General features: G+C 44.1%; 1 protein-coding gene across 3 annotated transcripts in view; it reads left to right on the forward strand.

Moving 5' to 3' along the window:
- Window positions 1-14,338, forward strand: part of abcf3 (ATP-binding cassette, sub-family F (GCN20), member 3) — a 252,315-nt gene extending 237,977 nt beyond the window's left edge. For all 3 annotated transcript variants that reach the window (XM_072254865.1, XM_072254867.1, XM_072254866.1), the window contains exons 19-21: window positions 3,119-3,251; window positions 9,393-9,480; window positions 13,305-14,338. In XM_072254865.1, the coding sequence (XP_072110966.1) occupies window positions 3,119-3,251; window positions 9,393-9,480; window positions 13,305-13,463 (380 nt within the window). In that variant the 3' untranslated portion in view covers window positions 13,464-14,338. The remainder of the gene's footprint in view (window positions 1-3,118; window positions 3,252-9,392; window positions 9,481-13,304) is intronic.
- The last annotated feature ends 5,522 nt before the right edge of the window (window positions 14,339-19,860 follow it).

The raw sequence follows: 19,860 nt of genomic DNA on the forward strand, positions 1-19,860 counted from the left end.
ACCATGCATTGATGAATTCAGTCCTGACGAAGGGTTCCGGCCCGAAACGTTGACTGATCGTTTCCACAGATGCTGCCCGACCTGCTGAATTTGCCCAGCGTGTTGTGGCTGTTGCTTTGACCCCAGCATCTGCAGAGTATTTTGTGTTTACCATACATTGATGTTATGTACTCAGTGGAAGTTAGGTTTATTTATTTAGAGCAGGGGCTCAACCTAGAGTCCATGGACCCCTCGGTTAATGGTCGGGGTCCATGGCATTAAAAGGGTTGGGAACCGCTGATATAGAGATAAAGCATGGTAACAGGCCTTTCTGGTCCAGTGAGCCCGGGTTCCAGTTACATCCATGTGACCAATTAACTTACTAACCCATGCATCTTTCAGATGTGGGAGGAAATCGGAGCACCCAGAGGAAACCCACGTGGACACAGGGAGAGCATATGAACTCCTTACAGACAGTAGCAAAGTTGAATCTGGGTTGCTAGTGTTGTAATAGCATTGCACTAGCCGTTACGCTACTGTGCCATGCCTAAGGTCACTAGATTCAGCAGCCTTACTGAGATTCTGTAGGAAATTCATGGGTTAATAGCAGGGGTCATTTCCCCAGGCGAATTGTGGAGACAGTCTTGGGGAAGGGAGTTGTACAGTCAAGATTGCGACGAGAAATTTGCTGAGGGGGTTATGAATCTTTCAACTTCTCCACTCTGCTTCATTCACTGGTTGACATTAGAACAAAGAGCATTACAGCACAGTACAAACCCTTCTGCCCATGATGTTATGGCAACCTTTCAACCTATTCCAATCCTTTTCTCCCATATAGCCCTCTGTTTTTCTGTCATCCACGTACCAAGCCAATCTAGCCCTTCCCACCTGCATAGCCCAACATTTTTCTATCATCCACGTGCCTATCTAAGAGTCCCTTGAGTCTCTCTAATGTATCTGTCCCTGGCAGCACATTCAAAGCACCTTCTACTCTTTGTGTAAAAAGCCCACCTCTGACATCCCCCCCCCATACTTCCCTTCAGTCACCTTAAAATTATGCCCCCTTGCACTTGCCATTTCCACCCCAGGAAGAAGTCTGTCTATCTCCTCGATCTATCCCTCTTATCATAAGACCATAAGGCATAAGAATAGAATGAGGCCATTCAGCCCATTGAGTCTCCATTGCTGTTCCATCATGGTTGATACATTTCCCTCTGAAACCCTTCTCCCTGTAAACTTTCACACCCTGATTAATCAAGAATCTATCAATCTCTGCCTTAAATATACCCAGACCTGGCCTCCACAGCCATCTGTGGCAACGAATTACACAGATTTACCACCCTCTGGCTGAAGAAATTTCTCCTCATCTCTATTCTAAAAGGACGTCCTTCTATTCTGAGGCTGTGCCCTCTGGTCCTAAATGATAGGAAACATTCTTTCCACATGTATTCTATCTAGGCCTTTCAACATCCTATAGGTTTCAATGAGATTCCCCCATCATTTTCTGAATTCCAGCGAGTAAAGACCCAGAGCCATCAATCACTCCTCACATGATGAACATTTCATTTCCGGAATTATTCTCATGAACCTGCTCTAAATCCTCTCCAATATCAGCACAACCTTTCTAAAATAAAGGGCTCAAAACTGCTTACAATACTCCAAGTGAGACCTTAGAAAAATTCAGCATTATATGTTTGTTTTTTATATTCTACTGCTCTCAAAGTGAATGGTAACATCCCATTGGCCTTCCTCACCACCAATTCAACCTGCAAATTAACCTTTAGGGAATCCTGCACGAGGACTGCCAAGTCCCTCAGAATTTCCTTCAAGTTTAGAAAATAGTCTATGCTTTTATTCCTTACACTGTATTCTATTTGCCATTTGTTTGCCCATTCTCCTAATCTATTCACGTCCTTCAGCAGCCTCCCTGCTTCCTCAATATTATTTGATGCTTCATCGTGTTATACACCCCTATCAAGTCACCTCTCATCCTCTCATCCAAAGAGAGAAGCCCTAGTTCACTCAGCCTCATGAGCCATGCTGTCTAATCCAGGCAGCATCCTGGTAAATCTCCTCTGCACCCTCTCTAAAGCTTCCACATCCTTGCTATAATGAGGCAACCAAAACTGAACACAACATTCCAAGTGTGGTCCAGCCAGAATTTTATAGACCTAAACATTACCCCTAGACTCTTGAACGCAATTCCCCCTTCTAAAGGAGGCCAGTGCACCATGCGCCTCCTTAATCACATATCAACTTGCACAGCAACTTTGAGGCATATATGTATGTATGTGAACCCCAAGATCCCTCTGTTCCTCCACAGTTAAGACAGTGATATACTTTTGACATGAAATGGAGGGGAGATAGTAAAGAGGATATGCCATGAACTTGAGTGTAGACTTAAGGCATTTTCTTCTTCAACCAAGAGTAGGACTTGCACATTGAATGGTAGGGCACTGAGGAAATCGGTAGAATAGAAGGACCTGGAGATGCAGATCCATAATTCATCAAAAGTGGCATTACTGGTAGATAGGGTAATAAAGAGAGCTTTTGGCACTTTGGCCTTCGTAGATCAGAGTTTTGAGCACAGGAGTTAGGATGTCATGTTGAAGTTGTACAAGGTGTTTGAGGCCCTCCATTGGTGGGGATTGACCTAGCAGTTTACGTAATACGCAAGTCAGGGCAGTCCAATATGGAGAGCGAGCTGTTGCCCATGCAGCAGGCTCCCCTTCTTCACACAGCTGATGAATCCAAAAGAATGGCAGAGACCCATACAGTTTGGCACCACAGCATTGCAGGAGTTGCCAGTCATTGTTAAACTCAAACGTAGGACTGTTTTAGGGATTCCAGTTCCAGATTTTTCCTTGGGAGTTTATTTCCAAAGCCTTCCCCATGAGTGGGTATATCCATAAGGCAGTGGAGGTTTGAGGTCAGAACTGCCCATCATTGCTGACAAGCCCCATCTGCCCAGTACAAACTTCACTGGTTTGATCTGACGCAAAACAGGGCATGGCACTGTTTATTTTGATGTACAAGTGGCAAAAAAACCCACTAATTTTCCTTTATAGTGTGGGTCTTGGATGTATTACTAAACCTAAGCTGTGATTAAATGGTTTTGTTTTTGATCTGATCTTTACAGGGAGGACAGAAGAGGAATACCGACATCAGCTGGGAGGTTATGGGATATCGGGAGACCTGGCAGTGAGACCTGTAGCCAGTCTATCAGGGGGACAGAAGAGCAGGGTGGCGTTTGCACAGATGACAATGCCCTGGTAAGCACTGTGACTTTCCTGACCATCTGTTGACTTTTAGTTGCTTTGTCCTGTGCGTTTGAGTTCCACCTGGCCAGTTGGCCATTTCACTCCCAGTATGTACTGCCTTTCCCTTTGCTCTGTAAGGGCCATTTCCGTAAGACAGGAGCAGCATTAGGACTGCTGATTTATCATTCCTCTCAACCCCATTCTCCTGTTGTCTTCCTGTAACCTTTGATACCCTGATGAATCAAGAACCTAGCAACCTCTGTTTTAAATATACCCAGTGACTGGTCCTCCACTGCTGCCTGTGGCAAAGAATTCCTGATTCACCACCCTCTGGCTAAAGAAATTACTTCTCATCTTTGTTCTAAAGTGGCAACCCTCTTTTCTGAGGCTGTGCCCTCTGGTCCTAGACTCCTCCAATATAGGAAACATCCTCTGAAGTCCACTCAGTCTGACCCTTTTAATATTTGATGATAGGTTTCCATGAGATTCTGCCCTCATTCTTCTAAAACGGGTTCCCAACCTAGGGACCATAGACCCTTCGGTTAATGGTAAAGATCCATGGCATAAAAAGGTTGCTAACTCCTCTTCTGAAAGAATTTTGTTGGTGTTGAGGGTGCACCCAGCCCTCCGGTACTTCATAGCTTCCACAGAGCAGACTCGATAGGCAAATTGTCCTAATTCTGCTGCCACATCCACCTCATTTCCATACTCTGCTTCATTTCTTGGTCGTCTTCAACTACCTCCCAGACCACTAGTCTGCATCCAAAGAGAGCTTGCAAAGCCATCATCGCTGTCTTGTTCCACACGGTTTCCAGCTCCATTTTCAAGCCTCCCGGTTTGGACCCCTGAGTAAAAATATCCCCGTTCCCAGTCAGACAAGTCAGTCCGTGGCCTTGATGAAGCCACTCTCAGATTGGAGGAGCAACACCTCATATTCCATCTAGGTAGCCTCCAACTTAATGGCATGAACATCAATTTCTCCAGCTTCCTGTAATTTTTTCCCACTACCCCTTCCCTTTTCATTTCCCCATTCAAGCCTCTTGCCTCTTCTCCTCACCTGCCTATCACCTCACCCTGTTGCCACTCTTCCTTTCCCTCAATGGTCCACTCTCCTCTCCTATCAGATTCCTTCTTCTCCAGCCCTTTGCTTTTTCCACCCGTTGCCTCCCAGCTTTTTACTTCATCCGCTTTCCCCACCCACCTGGATTGAACTATCACCTTCTAGCTTGTCCTCTTCCACCACCTTCTTCTGGCATCTTCCCGCTTCCTCAGTCCTGATGAAGGCCTTAGCCTGAAACGTTGACTGTTTATCCATTTCCATAGATGCCACTTGACCTGCTGAGCTCCTCCAGCATTTTGTGTGTGTTGCTTTGGTTTCTGAGATGACTTTATTTGTGTTCTGGCTGATGTCTTTTGCTGCATTTCGGTTCCTCTCTACTTTACCCCATGAATATCAACCATATTTCTTGTTTTTTCATGAAATTGAAGGCCATTCATTCAACCTGTTGAGCATGTTGGCTCATGACACATTCTAGTCAACTCCACGATCCCTATCTTATTTCGCTGTAACCCCTTCACCTACTCCGCCACATTACAGCTCTCCTGTATTTACCCTGCTGTCCACACAGGCACACGCGCACAAAAGTACGCACAGGCCATTAGGAAGGAGATACAGGAGCCTCAGGTCTCACATCACCAGGTTCTGCAACAGTTATTACCCCTCAATCATCAGGCACCAGAGGGGATAACTTCACTCAACTGCACTCCACTCTTTAAGAAAAGAGGAAGGCAGCAGAAAGGAAGTTGTAGACCAGTTAGCCTGACCTCAGTACTTGCTGACATAGGACAAGATAGGACAAAGTCAGCATGGTTTCCTTGAAGGGAAATCTTGCCTGACAAACCTGTTGGAATTCTTTGAGGAGGTTTCAAGTAGGATAGATAAAGGGAATGCAGTGGATGTTGTATATTTGGACTTTCAGAAGGCCTTTGACAAGGTGCCACACATGAGACTGTTTACCAAGTTAAGAACCTGTGGTATTGCAGAAAAGTTACTGGCATGGTTAGAGTATTGGCTGATTGATAGGAACCAGCAAGTGGGAATAAAAGGTTCTGCCAAGGGCTTTAGGCCCGAAACATCAACTGTACTTTGCCCCTAAATGCTGCCTGGCCTGCTGAGCTCCTCCAGCATTTTGTGTGTGTTGCTTAGATTTCCAGCATCTCTTGTTTATCCTTTTCTGGTTGGCTGCCAGTGACTAGTGGTGTTCTGCAGATTCAGTGTTGGGACCGCTTCTTTTTCTGTTGTATATCAATGATTTAGATGATGGAATAGATGGCTTTGTTGCCAAGTTTGCAGATTCTGATTCTGATACAAAGGTTGGTGCAGGGGCAGGTAGCGTTGAGGAAACAGGTAGGCTGCAGAAGGACAGACAGGTTAGGAGAATGGGTAAGAGAGTGGCAAATGAAATGCAGTATTGGAAAATGCATGGTCATGCATTTTGCTCGTAGCAATAAATGTGCAAACTATTTTCTAAACGGGAAGAAACTCCAAAACTCTGAGATGCAAAGGGACTTAGGTTTCCTTGTGTAGAACATCCTAAAGGTTAACTTGCAGGTTGAGTCGGTGGTAAGGAAGGTAAATGCCATGTTAGCATTCATTTCAAGAGGTCTAGAATGCGAAAGGTTCAAAAAACTAGGTAATGATAGAGATCTAGAAGATTATAAGGCTAGCAGGAAAGAGCTTAAGAATGAAATTAGGAAAGCCAGAAGGGGCCATGAGAAGGCCTTGGCAAGCAGGATTAAGGAAAACCCCAAGGCATTCTACAAGTATGTGAAGAGCAAGAGGATAAGATGTGAGAGAATAGGACCAATCAAATGTGACAGTGGAAAAGTGTGTATGGAACCGAGGAGATGGCTGAGGTATTTAATGAATACCTTGCTTCAGAATTCACTATGGAAAAGGATTTTGGCGATTGTAGGGATGAACTTACAGTGGATTGAAAAGCTTGGGCATATAGACATTAAGAAAGAGGATGTGCTGGAGGTTTTGGAAAGCATCAAGTTGGGTAAGTCACCGGAACTGAATGAGATATACCTCAGGCTACTGTGGGAGGCAAGCGAGGAGATTGCTGAGTAATGATCTTTGCATCATCAGCGGGGACAGGAGAGGTTCCGGAGGATTGGAGGGTTGCGGATGTTGTTCCCTTATTCAAGAAAGGGAGTAGAGATAGCCCAGGAAATTATAGACCACTAAGTCTTAATTCAGTGGTTGGTAAGCTGATGGAAAAGATCCTGAGAGGCAGATTTATAAGCATTTGGAGAGGCATAATATGATTAAGAATAGTCAGCATGGCTTTGTCAAAGGCAGGTCATGCCTTATGAGCCTGATTGAATCTTTTGAGGATGTGACTAAACATATTGATGAAGGTAGAGCAGTAGATGTAGTGTATATGGATTTCAACAAGCCATTTGATAGGGTACCCCATGCCAGGCTTATTGAGAAAGTAAGGAGGAATGGGATCCAAGGAGATCTTGCTTTGTGGATCCAGAATTGGCCTGCCCACAGGAGGCAAAGAGTGGTTGTAGACGGGGTCATATTCAGCATGAAGGTTGGTGACCAGTGGTGTGCCTCAGTGATCTGTTCTGGGACCCCTTCTCTTCGTGATTTTTATAAATGACCTGGGTGAGGTAGTGGTGGGATGGGTTTGTAAATTTGCTGATGACACAATGGTTGAGGGTGTTTTGGATAGTGTGGAGGGTTGTCAGAGGTTACAGCAGGACATCAATAGGATGCAAAACTGGGCTGAGAAGTGGCAGATGGAGTTCAGCGACGTGCACACAGGCACCTTGACTGAAATACACAGAGACTAGCATTTGATTGTGAAGAAGTTGAGATAATGGAAACCTGATTGGATGAGGACTAAACCAATCAGGAGGGACAGATGGTGGGGGTATATATACCACTAGACTAGACATGCGTAGGCATCATCCCTGATGAAGACGGTGGAGTTTGTCATTGAAATATCGGTTAAAAATTATACCTTTACCCAGCTGGAAGCCCAAGAGACACACACACAAAATGCTGGTCCTGCCGAATGGACAAAGCCCAAAACGTCGACTGTACTATTTTCCATACATGCTGCCTGGCCTGCTGAGTTCCTCCAGCATTTTGTGTGTTGCTCAGATTTCCAGCATCTGCAGATTTTCTCTTGTTTGTGATTGGAAGCCTTTGAAGTGTTTATTCATACACACTGACTGAAACGCACACAGACCAGGCACACACAGGTACACACAGTCATTTACAGCCAATTAGCTCACAGACGACATAGGAAAAGACCCTTTGGCCCATCTCGTCCATGCTGATCTGTTTATTCTATCTAGTTCCATCAACCCACTCATGAACATAGCCCTCCACATACCTCCCATCCATTTTATTGTTGTCTCTCTCTGCATCTGGCGGCAATCTTTGCCATTTCTTTAGCATTTTGTCTGTTTTTTTTTTACGAAGTGGAGTTGCTAATTCGACACTTAACCCAGCACGGGTAGAATGTAAACAAGGAACCGGCCGGATTCAAACCCAGGACCACTTGCCTCAGAGTCCGGTGTGGATGCCACTACATCACTGACTGGCCTCCCATCGATTTACTTATCTGAATTCTTCTGAAAAGTTGCAGTCAAACCCACATCCACCACTTTCACTGGCAGCTGGTTTCACACTCAGAGTGAAGATGTTCCCCCTCGAGTTCCCCTTAAATATTTCACCTTTGACCCTTAATCCATCACCTCTAGTTCTAGTCTCAGCCTACCTCGGGGCTGAAATGTCACCTGACCTTGACTTATACAGTCATTGAAAGCCCAGACATACAGTAGTGCACACCTATTCAACACGTAGCAGTGTGCATGGAATGTTCTCAGGTTTAAACATGGTCCCCACTCTGTCCGTGTAGCCATGTTGACTGTCGTGTCTGATTCAGCTGCTGAACTACTGTCATCTGGGTTGATTTTCAAATTTCAAAGGGAAGGGTTGTGAGAGTGTGGAATTAGCTGCCAGTGCAAGTGGTTGCATGCAAGCTCAATTTCAATGTTTAAGAGCAGTTTCGATACGTACATGGATGGTAGGGTTATGGTCCTGGTGCAGGTAGATGGGAGTAGGCAGTTTAAATGATTTGGCATGGATTAGATGGGCCAAATGGCCTATTTCTGTGCTGTACTTTTCTATGACTCTAAATTTATTATCACAGTACATAAATGCCACCATGTACAGACCTGATATTGAATTTTCTTGCAGGCATTCACAGTAAATACAAAGGAACCAAAAAAATCAACACACAAAATAATAATAAATAAGCAATAAGTATCAAGAACATGAGATGAAGAGTCTTTGAAAGTGAGTCTATAGGTTGTGGGAACAGTTCAGTGTTGGGGTGAGTGAAATTGAGTGAATTTTTCTCTTCTGGTTCAAGAGCCTGATGGTTGAGGGATAATAACTATTCCTGATAGCAGCAGGGAGAATTCTTGATGGATGCTGCTTTCCTGCGACAGCACTCCATGTAGATATGTTTATTGGTGGAGAGGGCTTTACCCATCGTGGACTGGGCTGTGTCCACTACTTTTTGTAGGCTTTTCCCCTCTTAAGCCTTGGTATTTCTATACCAGGCCGTGATGCAATCAGTCCGGATACTTTCCACAGCGCATTTTTAGAAGTTTGTCAAAGTTTTAGATGACAATCCGAATCTTCAAAACCTTCTAAGAATGTAGAGGCACTGCTATGGCCTGAAATTCATTTTCTTGTGGGAATTCACAGTAAACATAAAGAAACACAATAGTAGCAATGAAAAACCGTACACAGTAAGATAGACAAACAACCAATGTGCAAAAGACAACAAATTATATAAATAGAAAATGATAATAGAGAAATAAGTAATAAATGATATTTAGAACATGAGTTGTCTCCCTGAAAGAGAGTGCATAGGTTGTGGGGGTGAGTGATTTTGACCAGGTGTGGTGGATTGGTTGGGGCTTTTGTGTTCATCAGGCTATCAAGTTCACCCAATATCTCACTGCATTTTTGTACCTGTTGGATTCTGGTCTTGGAGATTATCAGCAGTGGTCGTTTCTCAGTCTCACAGTTGTATTATTTTTTATTTTAACATACAGCCCCAGTTTCTATATCCTGGATGAACCAACCAACCACCTGGACATGGAGACAATAGAGGCGCTGGGAAATGCATTGCAGAAGTTTAAGGTAAACTACCTGGGGAGATTTTCCAACAATGTGATTAATATATCATTTCTTAATGCATGCATTACTAAATGACAATAAAAGAGGACCACATGTCTTCATAATCCTAATCCTAATGTGCTATGTCAGCGCTATAGCCAATGACATGATGACTCCCCACTTAGGCACCAAGTATAAAGATAAAGATGTAAATTCAGTGGATTTAGCTTAATTGGGACACATCGAGACCAGTACAGTTTGGCCCAATTAAGTGGCCACCTTAATTAGCCGGTTTCACGAAAATAGTTAAAAAAGTATAAAAAAGACAAATTACCATTTAACTGAGTAACCAATTTTGTATTTGAATGAGGTACAGAACAAATTTGAACATTACCAATACTACTACAGTATTATAAAACTATGTATTAGTTCCTAATAGTTATTGACAGAGAAATTCATCCAGTGTATGCTGCTGTGTTCGTTTCATTGACTGTAAATGAACAAAATCAGCGCAGCCACCCGGTGCAGATAACAGCCTGCCTTCATACAAGATTTGCATGCCCCAAAGCTTCATTTTCATTGTATCATTCAAGATGATTATCAATACTTTCAAGTTCTTCATAGTTCCTAACTTGCTGAAGCAGTGAAATCATTTCATTTTCACTTCTGGCCATTTCTAGGATCTCCAAGCCTGAATGCCTGAAACCTCAGTGAGCAGAACAGTTCTAAATTGTCTTACTGCTTATTTCTCACTAACTATCAGTGATAAAAATCGTTACTTTTTGAACACGAACATGCAAGTAATGCTATTTAAAACCTGTTCATTCTGAGCATGGTGTGGTGTCTTAACAGCTACACAAGTGCACGCGATCGACGTTAGCTAGAAATTGTTCAGCAACGGTCTCCAATCCTAATTGAATTCATGGTGTCCAAATTAAGCAAAGGAAATTCCAGTTATTTTGTCCCAAATAACTAGCTGCCCGATTAACTGATGACACAACTAATGGGAATCCGCTGTGTTCATTTTATTTGTCACATGCACATCGAAACATTGAAACATACAGCAACTTAGTCCGAGGTCGTGCTGCGGGCAGTCCACAAGAGCCACCAAGCTTCCCATGCCAACATAACATGCTCACAAGTTACTACTGCTAACTGGTATGCCTTTGGGATGTGGGAGGACAGGGACAGGGAGAATGTACAAATCCCTTACAGACAGCAGCAGGTATTGGACCCGTGTCACTAGTGCAGTCAGTGCTGAAGTCACAGCAATGCTACCGTGCCACCTCAACGCTCAGCTGCGTGTACCGAAATGGCATTGCTGGGGCATTTAATTGTCCACTTTGAAAATGCAGTTAACTATTTGTGCTCCGTAACATTTATACCACGGTTAGTTTGCAAATGAAATGGAAGAGAGAACTGAGATTTCCACAGTCTCTTTAATGCAGATCAGATAGTGAAGCAAATTTAAAGCAAATCAGGGTTGCACGGTAGGAAATGCTGCTGACAGCTGGCGCAGCAATGTCCTGCAAGCCCCAGTGATGGTGACGATGCACACAGCGGCTCTGGCTCCTGCAAGACCGTAAGGCATTGACATAGGAGCTGAATTAGGCCATTCAGTCTGCTCTGCCTTTCCATTATGGCTGATTTGTTATCCGTCTAATCCCCATTTCCTTGCCTTCCCTCCATAACTTTTGACTTTCTGACTAATCAAGAACCTAATCAACTTCTACTTTAAATTTTCCCAATAACTTGGCCTCTACAGCCATCTGTGGCAATGAATTTCACAGATTCATCACCCTCTGGCTAAAGAAATTCTTTTTCATCTCTGTTCGAAGTGGATATCCCTCTATTCTGAGACTGTTCCTTCTGATCCTAGACACACCCACTATAGGAAGCATCCTCTGTGCATCTGATCTGTCTAGACGTTTCCATGTGTGATGTGGTTAAATGTGTTCCCCCTCATTCTTCTAAACTCCAAGCCCAGAACCATCAAATGCTCCTGATACATTAATCCTTTCATTCCTGGGATAATTCTCATGAATCTTCTGGGCTACACCTCTTCCCACCCTGTTACTTGTAAAAACGCCAACCCTTTCTCTCAATTCCTCCGTCTCCGCTCAATCTGTTCTCAGTTGAGGCTTTTCATTGGAGAACAAAGGGGATGTCCTCCTTTTTCAAAGAAAGGGACTTTCCTTTCTCCACTGTCAATTCTGCCCTCAAACCATATCTCTTCAATTTCATGCATGTCTGCTCTTACCCTATTCTCCCACCAACCTATCAGGGATAGTGTTCCTTTTATCCTCACCTGCCATCCCACCAGCCACTGCATCCACCACGTAATTCTCTGTAACTTCCGCCATTTCCAATGGGATCCCACCACCAAGCACATCTTTCCTTCCTGCCCCCCCACATACTTTCTGGTTTCCACATGGATCGCTCCCTAATGCAACTCCCTTGTCCATTTGTCCCTCCCCACCGATCTCCCTCATAGCACTTATCCTTGTGAGCAGAACAAGTGCTAAACCTGCCTCTACACCTCCTCCCTCACTACCATTCAGGGCCCCAAACAATCCTTCCAGGCGATACTTTTGAGTTTGTTGGTGTTATGTATTGTATCCAGTATTCCCGGTGTGGCCTCTTGTATATAAGTGAAACCAGATGTAGATTGGAAGACCGCTTTGCTAAGCATCTTCGCTCCATCTGCCAGGAAAAGCAGGATCTCCCAGTGGCCACCCATTTTAATTCCACTTCCCATTCCCATTCTGACATGTCCATCGATGGCCTCCTCTACCATCGCAATGGGGCACTCTCAGGCTGGAGGAGCAACACTTCGTATTCCATCTGGGTAGCCTCTAACTTGATGATATGAACATCGATTTCTCGAACTTCCAGTAATGCTCCTTCCCCCACCATTCCCGATCATCTCATCTCCTTGCCTGCCCATCGCCTCCCTCTGGTGCTCCTCCCCCTTTTCTTCCATGGCCTTCTGTCCCCTCCTAGCAGATTGTTCCTTCTCCAACCCTGTGTCTCTTTCAGCAATCAACTTCCCACCTCTTTACTTCTCCTTCTCCTGGTCTCACCTATCACCTTGTCTTTCTCTCCCCCTCCCCCCACCTTTTAAATCTACTCCTCGGCTTTTCTTCTCCAGTGCTGCTGAAAGGTTTCGGCTCGAAACGTCGAATGTTCTTTTTTCCATGGATGCAGCCTGGCCTGCTGAGTCCAGCATCTTCTGTGTGTTGCCTACATCTTTTCTTAGACAAAGGGCCTAAAACTGTTCACAATACTTCAAGTGCAGTTTGACTAATGTCTTATAAAGCCTCAGAATTGCACCTTTGCATTTATATTCTAGCCCTCTTGAAATGAATGGTATAATTGCATTTGCCTTCCTTACCTGTAACCTTTCAGGAATCCTACACGAGGAGTCCCAAGTTGCAGCTCTGAGTTTTGAATTTTCTCCCATTTGGAAAATAGTCTACACCTTTCTTCCTTCTCTCAAAATGCATGACCACACATTTCCACCTGCCACTCTTTTGCCCATTCTGCCAATCTGTCTAAGTCCTTCTGCAGCCTCCCTGTTTCCTCAACACTACCTATCCCTCCACCATTCTTCATATACTCTGTAAGCTTGGTCATTAGGTCATCAATTCCGTCATTGAGATCATTGACATGTAATGTAAAAAGAAGTGGTCCCAATACCGACCCCTGTGGAACAGCACCAGGCGCTGGTAGCTAATGAGAAATTGTGCCAGTCAGTGAGTGTATGCGTGCTGACGCGCGTGTATTCTTTGGAAATGTGCATCTATAATTGCCGCATTGCTACGGTGACTTTGTGTGTGCTCTGGCAGGGCGGAGTAATTCTGGTGTCTCACGACGAGCGACTGATCCGCATGGTGTGCAAAGAGCTCTGGGTATGCGGCTGTGGCACCGTGAGGAGAGTGGAAGGAGGCTTCGATGAGTACAAGGACATTCTGCAGGAGCAGTTCCGGAGGGAGGGATTTCTATGAGAACCTGATCTTTGGTGTGGAAACCACTCCCACCCCTAACCCCACAATCCAGACATCTGAGGACTCGCTGCTGTCCGTGGGCCAGAGCCATCTCCAATTTTGTTATTTTTCTTTTATGATCTGCTGTTGCCCACGCTCCCCCCAGTGTTTGTGTCCTGGGACTGTATGTGAACACGTTTGTAAATTAAACCATGTACTATCTGCACCCGTTTAAATTAAAGCTGAAACTATCAGCAGACAAGGGTTCACTGCAATAACTCGTAGCTAATCTAATAATTGTGATTAATTACTAATCAACCCCTTTTGCCCATTTCCCAAAGTGCAGTCACTATCAGAAAGATTTGTTTGTTGACATGTCGTTCGTTTTGCTAACATGACTCTCATGCTGTTAAACCTATTGGGGGGGAGGTCTCTCATCTCTCTGAAAATTTGGTTGATCCATTGCTGCGTCTTATAGGTGCCACCTCCTTCCTCTCTACAAGAATACTGCTATTCTTGAGTCGTGAACATGAAAGTGTTCAACCAGGAATCTGCAGGAAGATGGTGTGCATGAGTGTTAATGGCAGCTCCTACTCTTGTGTATCGGTGAGTGATAAGGGGAAGATATTTGTCCCCGAGTCCATCCTTAATTGCTGCTATTTCCCCTTTGCCCAGTGCAGGCTGCTCCTCCCAGCGGTGTCTCTGCAGCCTGCAGCTGAGTCAGGGTTTGGATATTGGACATGGACATTCCGGGGCTGAGGGATCCGCAGGGTCCTCAAGTCCTGCTGCCTTAGCGTGGGTGAGGACAGCTCGGTTAAGACAAGCTACATTGCACAAACTTTGCAAACTGAGTGACATAAATAAATCAGTTGAAAAACCATAAATATTTGCAAAAATTGACTTCAGTGGTATTTTATTTATCCTATTCAATAGCATTTGTACCCTCTTCCCTTGCGCTGAAGTAACACTCAACTCAAGTATGAAGGAGGAGAGGCGACTTCAAGTTTTGAGATCGTTTATTGTCATCTCCAGTATGTCATAGAGAAGTACAGCACAGACACAGGCCCTGCGGCCTATCCAGTCCATACTGAAACCATTTAAACTACCTCCTCCCATCAACTTACACCGGGACCACACCCCTACCATCCATGTACCCATCCAAACTCCTCAAATGTTGAAATCGAGCTTGCATGCACCACTTGTGCTGGCAGCTCATTCCACACTCTCACAACCCTCTGAGTGAAGATGCTTCCCCTCTCACTCCCCTTAAACTTTTCACCTTTGACCCATGACTTCTGGTTATAGTCCCACCCAACCTTGCATTTACCTATCAATACCCCTCAATCTCCCTCAATCTCTATCAAATCTCTAAGGAATACAGTCCTAACCTGTTCAATCTTTCTTGATAACTCAGGTCCTCCAGACCCAGCAACATCCTTGTAAGTTTTCTCTGTACTCTTTCAACCTTGATAACATCTTTGTTGTTTGTAGGTGACCAAAACTGCACACAATACTCCAAATTAGGCCTCACAAACATCTTATACAACTTCAGCATCCCATCTCCTGAACTTAGTGCTTTGATTTATGAAGGCCAATGTGCCAAAAGATTTTTTTACAACCCTATCTACCTGCGATGCCACTTTCAATGAATTATGGACCTGTATTCCCAGATGCCTTTATTCTACCACACTCCTCAGTGCCTTACATTCACTGTTTAAGACCCACGCTGGTTGGTCCTAGCAAAGTGCAAAATCTCACACTTGTCTGCATTAAGCCCATTTTTCCAGCTAATGCAGATCCCCCTATAAGGCATAATAACCTTCCTTGCTGTCCACTACATCCTCAATCTTGGTGTCATACAAACATTTGCTGATCCAGTTGACCACATTATCATCCAGATCGTTGACACAGATGACAAACAGTAAGGGAACCAGCACAGATCCTGTGGCACTCCACTAGCCACAGGCTTCCAGTCAGAGAGGCAACCATCTATGACCACTCTGGCCTCTCCCACAAAGGCAATGTCTAATCCAATTTAATTCTTCGTCTTGAATGCCGAGCAACTGAATCTTTTTCACCAGCCTCCCATGCAGCACTTTGTCAAGTGCTTTACTTAAGTCCATGTAGACAACTTCCACTGCCCTGCCTTCACCCACTTTCCTGCTAACTTCCTCGAAAAAAAGTATAAATTGGCTGGACCTGACCTGCCACACATAAAGCCATGCTGACTATCCTTAATCAGTCCGTGTCTATCCAAATACTTATATATCTGGTCCCTTAGAATACCTTCCTACAACTTTCCCACACTGATGTCAGATTCACTGCCCCATAATTTCCTAGTTTATATTTAGAGCCCTTAAACAGTGGAAGATCATAGGCTATCTTCTGTTCCTCTGGTACTTCTCATGTCATCAAGGATGATTTAAATATCTTTGCTAGGTTCCGGGCAATTTTTGCATTTGCCTCCCGTAGGGTCTGAGGGAACACCTTGTCGAACCCTGGGGATTTATCCACCCTGATTTTCCACAGGGTAGCAAACACCTTCCTACATGAAGTTGATGCAGTTTTGCCTCACTTCTTTGGCTCTGTGTCTGTCTCCTGAGTAAATATAGATGCAAAAAGATTATTTAAGATCTCCACCATCTGTTTTGGCGCCACACGTGCATTTCCATTCTGGTCTTCCAGAGGACCAGTTTTATCCCTTGCAATCCTTTTGCTCTGTACATACTGTATCTGTTCAATCCCTGAAAATTCTCCTTCAACTTGTCTGCTGGAGCAACTTCTTGCCTTCTTTTAGCTTTCCTGTTTTAAACATAGAACAGTACAGCATAGTACAGGCCCTTCAGCCCACAATGTTGTGCTGGCCCTTAAACCCTGCCTCCCATATAAGCCCCCACCTTAAATTCCTCCATATACCTGTCTAGTAGTCTCTTAAATTTCACTAGTGTATCTGCCTCCACCACTGACTCAGACAGTGCATTCCATGCACCAACCACTCTCTGAGTAAAAAACCTTCTTCTAATATCCCCCTTGAACTTCTCACCCCTTACCTTAAAGCCATGTCCTTTTGTATTGAGCAGTGGTGCCCTGGGGAAGAGGTACTTGCTGTCCACTCTATTTACATATTCCTCTTTAAGTGTTCTCTTGCATTTCTTATACTCCATAAGCGCTTCATTTCTTCTTACCTGCTATGGGCCTCCATTTTCCTCTTAACCAGGACCTTACTATCTCTTGAAAACCAAGGCTCCTTGCACTTGTTGTCCATACCTTTTATTCTGACAGGCACATACAAGCATTGTACTCTCAAAATTTCACTCTTGAAGTCCTGTCACTTACCAAGTGCATCTTTGCCAGAAAACAGACTGCCCAGTCCACACTTGCCAGATCATTTATGATACCTTCAAAATTGGCCTGATTCCAATTTAGAATCTCAATCGCGGACTTACCTCTTTGCATATTTCCTTTGAAACTAATGGCATTGCGGTCACTAGATGCAAGTGTCTCCCTACACAGACTTTGTCACCTGCTCTGTCTCATTCCCAACATGCTCTCTTGTTGGGATTTCTATGTACTGATGAAAGAAATTTTCCTGAACACATCTGTCAAACTCTATCTCATCTAGTCCTTTCATAGTATGGAATTCCCAGTCAGTATGTGGAAAGTTAAAATTACCTACTATAATAACTTTATGTTTCTTGTAACAGTCTATGATCTCTCCAAAAATTTGTTCCTCTGAATCCCTTGGTCTGTTAGGTTGTCAGTAATATAGCCCCAGTATAATGGTCATACCTTTCTTATTTCTCAGGTTCATCCATACTGCCTCAATAGATGAGTTCTCCAGTCTGTCCTGCTTGAGCACTGCTGTGACATTTTCCCTGACAAGTACACCACCCCTCCTTCCTTTAATCCTGCCTGCTCTGTCACGTCTAAAACAACAGAACCCCAGAATATTGAGCTGGCTGTCCTGCAACCAAGATTTACTAATGGCTACAATATCACAATACCCAGTGATGTCCATGCCTTGAGCTCATCAGTCTTCCTTGCATTGAAATGTACACAGCTCAGGACACGAGTTGCACCATGCTCAACCTTTTGATTCCTGACTTTGAGATCTTGCCAACATCTGTCTCCACAAACTCTTCAATAACTGTTCTGGTTCTCTGGTTCCCATCCTCCTACAACTCTAGATTAAACCCCACCGTGCAGCATTAGCAAACCTTCACACTAGAATATTAATACCCCTCCAGTTCATGTGCAAACCATCCTTTCTGTGCAGGTCCCACCTTCCTTGGAAGAATGCCCAATGATCCAAAAATCTTTTGATGTAGGAGGGAGGTCAACTCCTTAGCCCACGTGGTAAACTGTATAAACTTCCTAGTTCTTGCTTCACTAGCACATGGTATAGGTTGCAATCGTGAGGTCACAATGCTGGAGGACCCACCCTTTAACTTAGCACTTAAGTGTTTGAATTCCCTATGTAGAATCTCATCACTTGTCATACCCATGTCATTGGTAGCTACATGAACCACTAACTCTGACAGTTCACCCTCCCATTTAAGAATACTGAGGACTCATTCCGAGGCGTCCTGGACCCTGGCATCCCGGAGGCAACATACAATCCAGGAATCTCATTTTCACCCATAAAACCTCCTTTCTGTTCCCCCAACTAACAGATCCACCATCACTACAGTGTGTCTCTTCTTCCCCCTCACCCCTTCCCACCTGAGTCACAGTGCCAGAGACCTGACTACTGTAACTTTCCTCTGCTAGGTCATGCCCCCCAACAGTATCCAAAATGGTATTCCTGTTCTTGAGGGGGAATGGCCTTAGAAATACTCTGCAATGCTCTTTAACCCCTTTCCCTTTCCTGACTGTCACCCAGTTTCCTGTGTCCTGTACCTTAGCTGTAACTACCTCTCTATATGTCCGAACTATCACCCCATGAACTTCCAGAATGATCTGGAGTTCATCCAGTTCCAGCCCCACTCTCCAGTGTAAATGAGAATGAATTCATTGTCACTCCGGATCTGATGCAGTACAAAGACGCATAACAGATGAAGAACACAATAATATAAAAAAAACACAAATACATGAACTAGCGTACAGTATATACATTGATGCAAGTCCATAAAGAGACACTAGACACCAGAGTGTCTGTACACAAGATGACTGACAGGGAATGATAAAGTAGTGGTGGTTGGGGGTCTGGAGGGATGCGTTAGTGGGTGGAGGTGTTGGTCAGCCTTACCGCTTGGGGAAAGTAACTTTTTGAGTCTGGTGGTCCTGCTGTAGATGTTTCTGATGAGAGTGGGATCTTTTATGATATTACTGGCCTTTTTCTGTCCTTGATGGTGGGTAGGCTGGTGACAGTGATGCATTGAGCAGTTTTGACTACCTGCGACTTCCTTTCCATCGCAGTCCAGTAAGAGGCATAGAGTGGACAACCCAGGGTGGAAATTGGTAACACACTCAAGGGGGCATAATTTTAAGGTGATTAGAGGAAAGTATGGGGGTCATGTTAGAGGTAGTTTTATTTTAATACTCAGATAGTGGTGGGGCCATGGAACGCCCTGCCAGGGGTGGTGATAGAGGCAGATACAATAGGGACATTTAAGAGATTCTTAGAGAGATATGTACACTGATGATAGAAAAATGGGGGGTCATGTAGGAGGGAAAGGTTTGATTGACCTGGGAGTAGGTTAAAAGGTCAGCATAACATTTTGAGCTGAAGGCCTGGACCTGTTCTATGTTCTAAGCTAAAGTGTGTTACTGCCAAGTTACAACAGTGACTACGTATCAGAAGTAGTTATGTAGGAATATAGGAGTGTGAAGGCAATAGCAAATACAGTGCCTATAAAAAGTAGTCACTTACCTTGGAAGTTTTCATGTTTTATTGTTTAACAACATTGAATCACAGTAGATTTAATTTGGCTTTTTTGACACTGGTCAGAAAAAATACTCTCATGTCAAAGTGATCTAAATTAATTACAAATTTAAAAAAAACACAAAATAATTGATTGCATAAGTATTCACCCCTCCAAGTCGGTATTTAGTAGATGCACCTTTGAAAGCCTTGCGTCTGTGTGGATAGGTCTCTATCAGCTTTGCATATCTGGACACTGCAATTTTTCCCCATTCTTCTTTACAAAACTGCTCAAGCTCTGTCAGATTGCATGCGGATCGTGAGTGAACAGCCACAAATTCTCAATTAAATTGAGGTCTGGACTCTCACTTGGCCACTCCAGAACATTAACTTTTTTTGTTTATAAGCCATTCCTGTGTAGCTTTGGCTTTATGCTTAGGTTCCTTGTCTTGCTGAAAAATAAATCTTCTCCCAGGTGGCAGTTCTCTTGTAGGTTGCATAAGGTTTTCCTCCAGGATTTCCCTGTATTTTGCTGCGTTCATTTTACCCTCTACC

This window comes from Mobula birostris, chromosome 4 (assembly GCF_030028105.1).
Source record: "Mobula birostris isolate sMobBir1 chromosome 4, sMobBir1.hap1, whole genome shotgun sequence".
Classification (NCBI taxonomy): Eukaryota; Metazoa; Chordata; class Chondrichthyes; order Myliobatiformes; family Myliobatidae; genus Mobula; species Mobula birostris.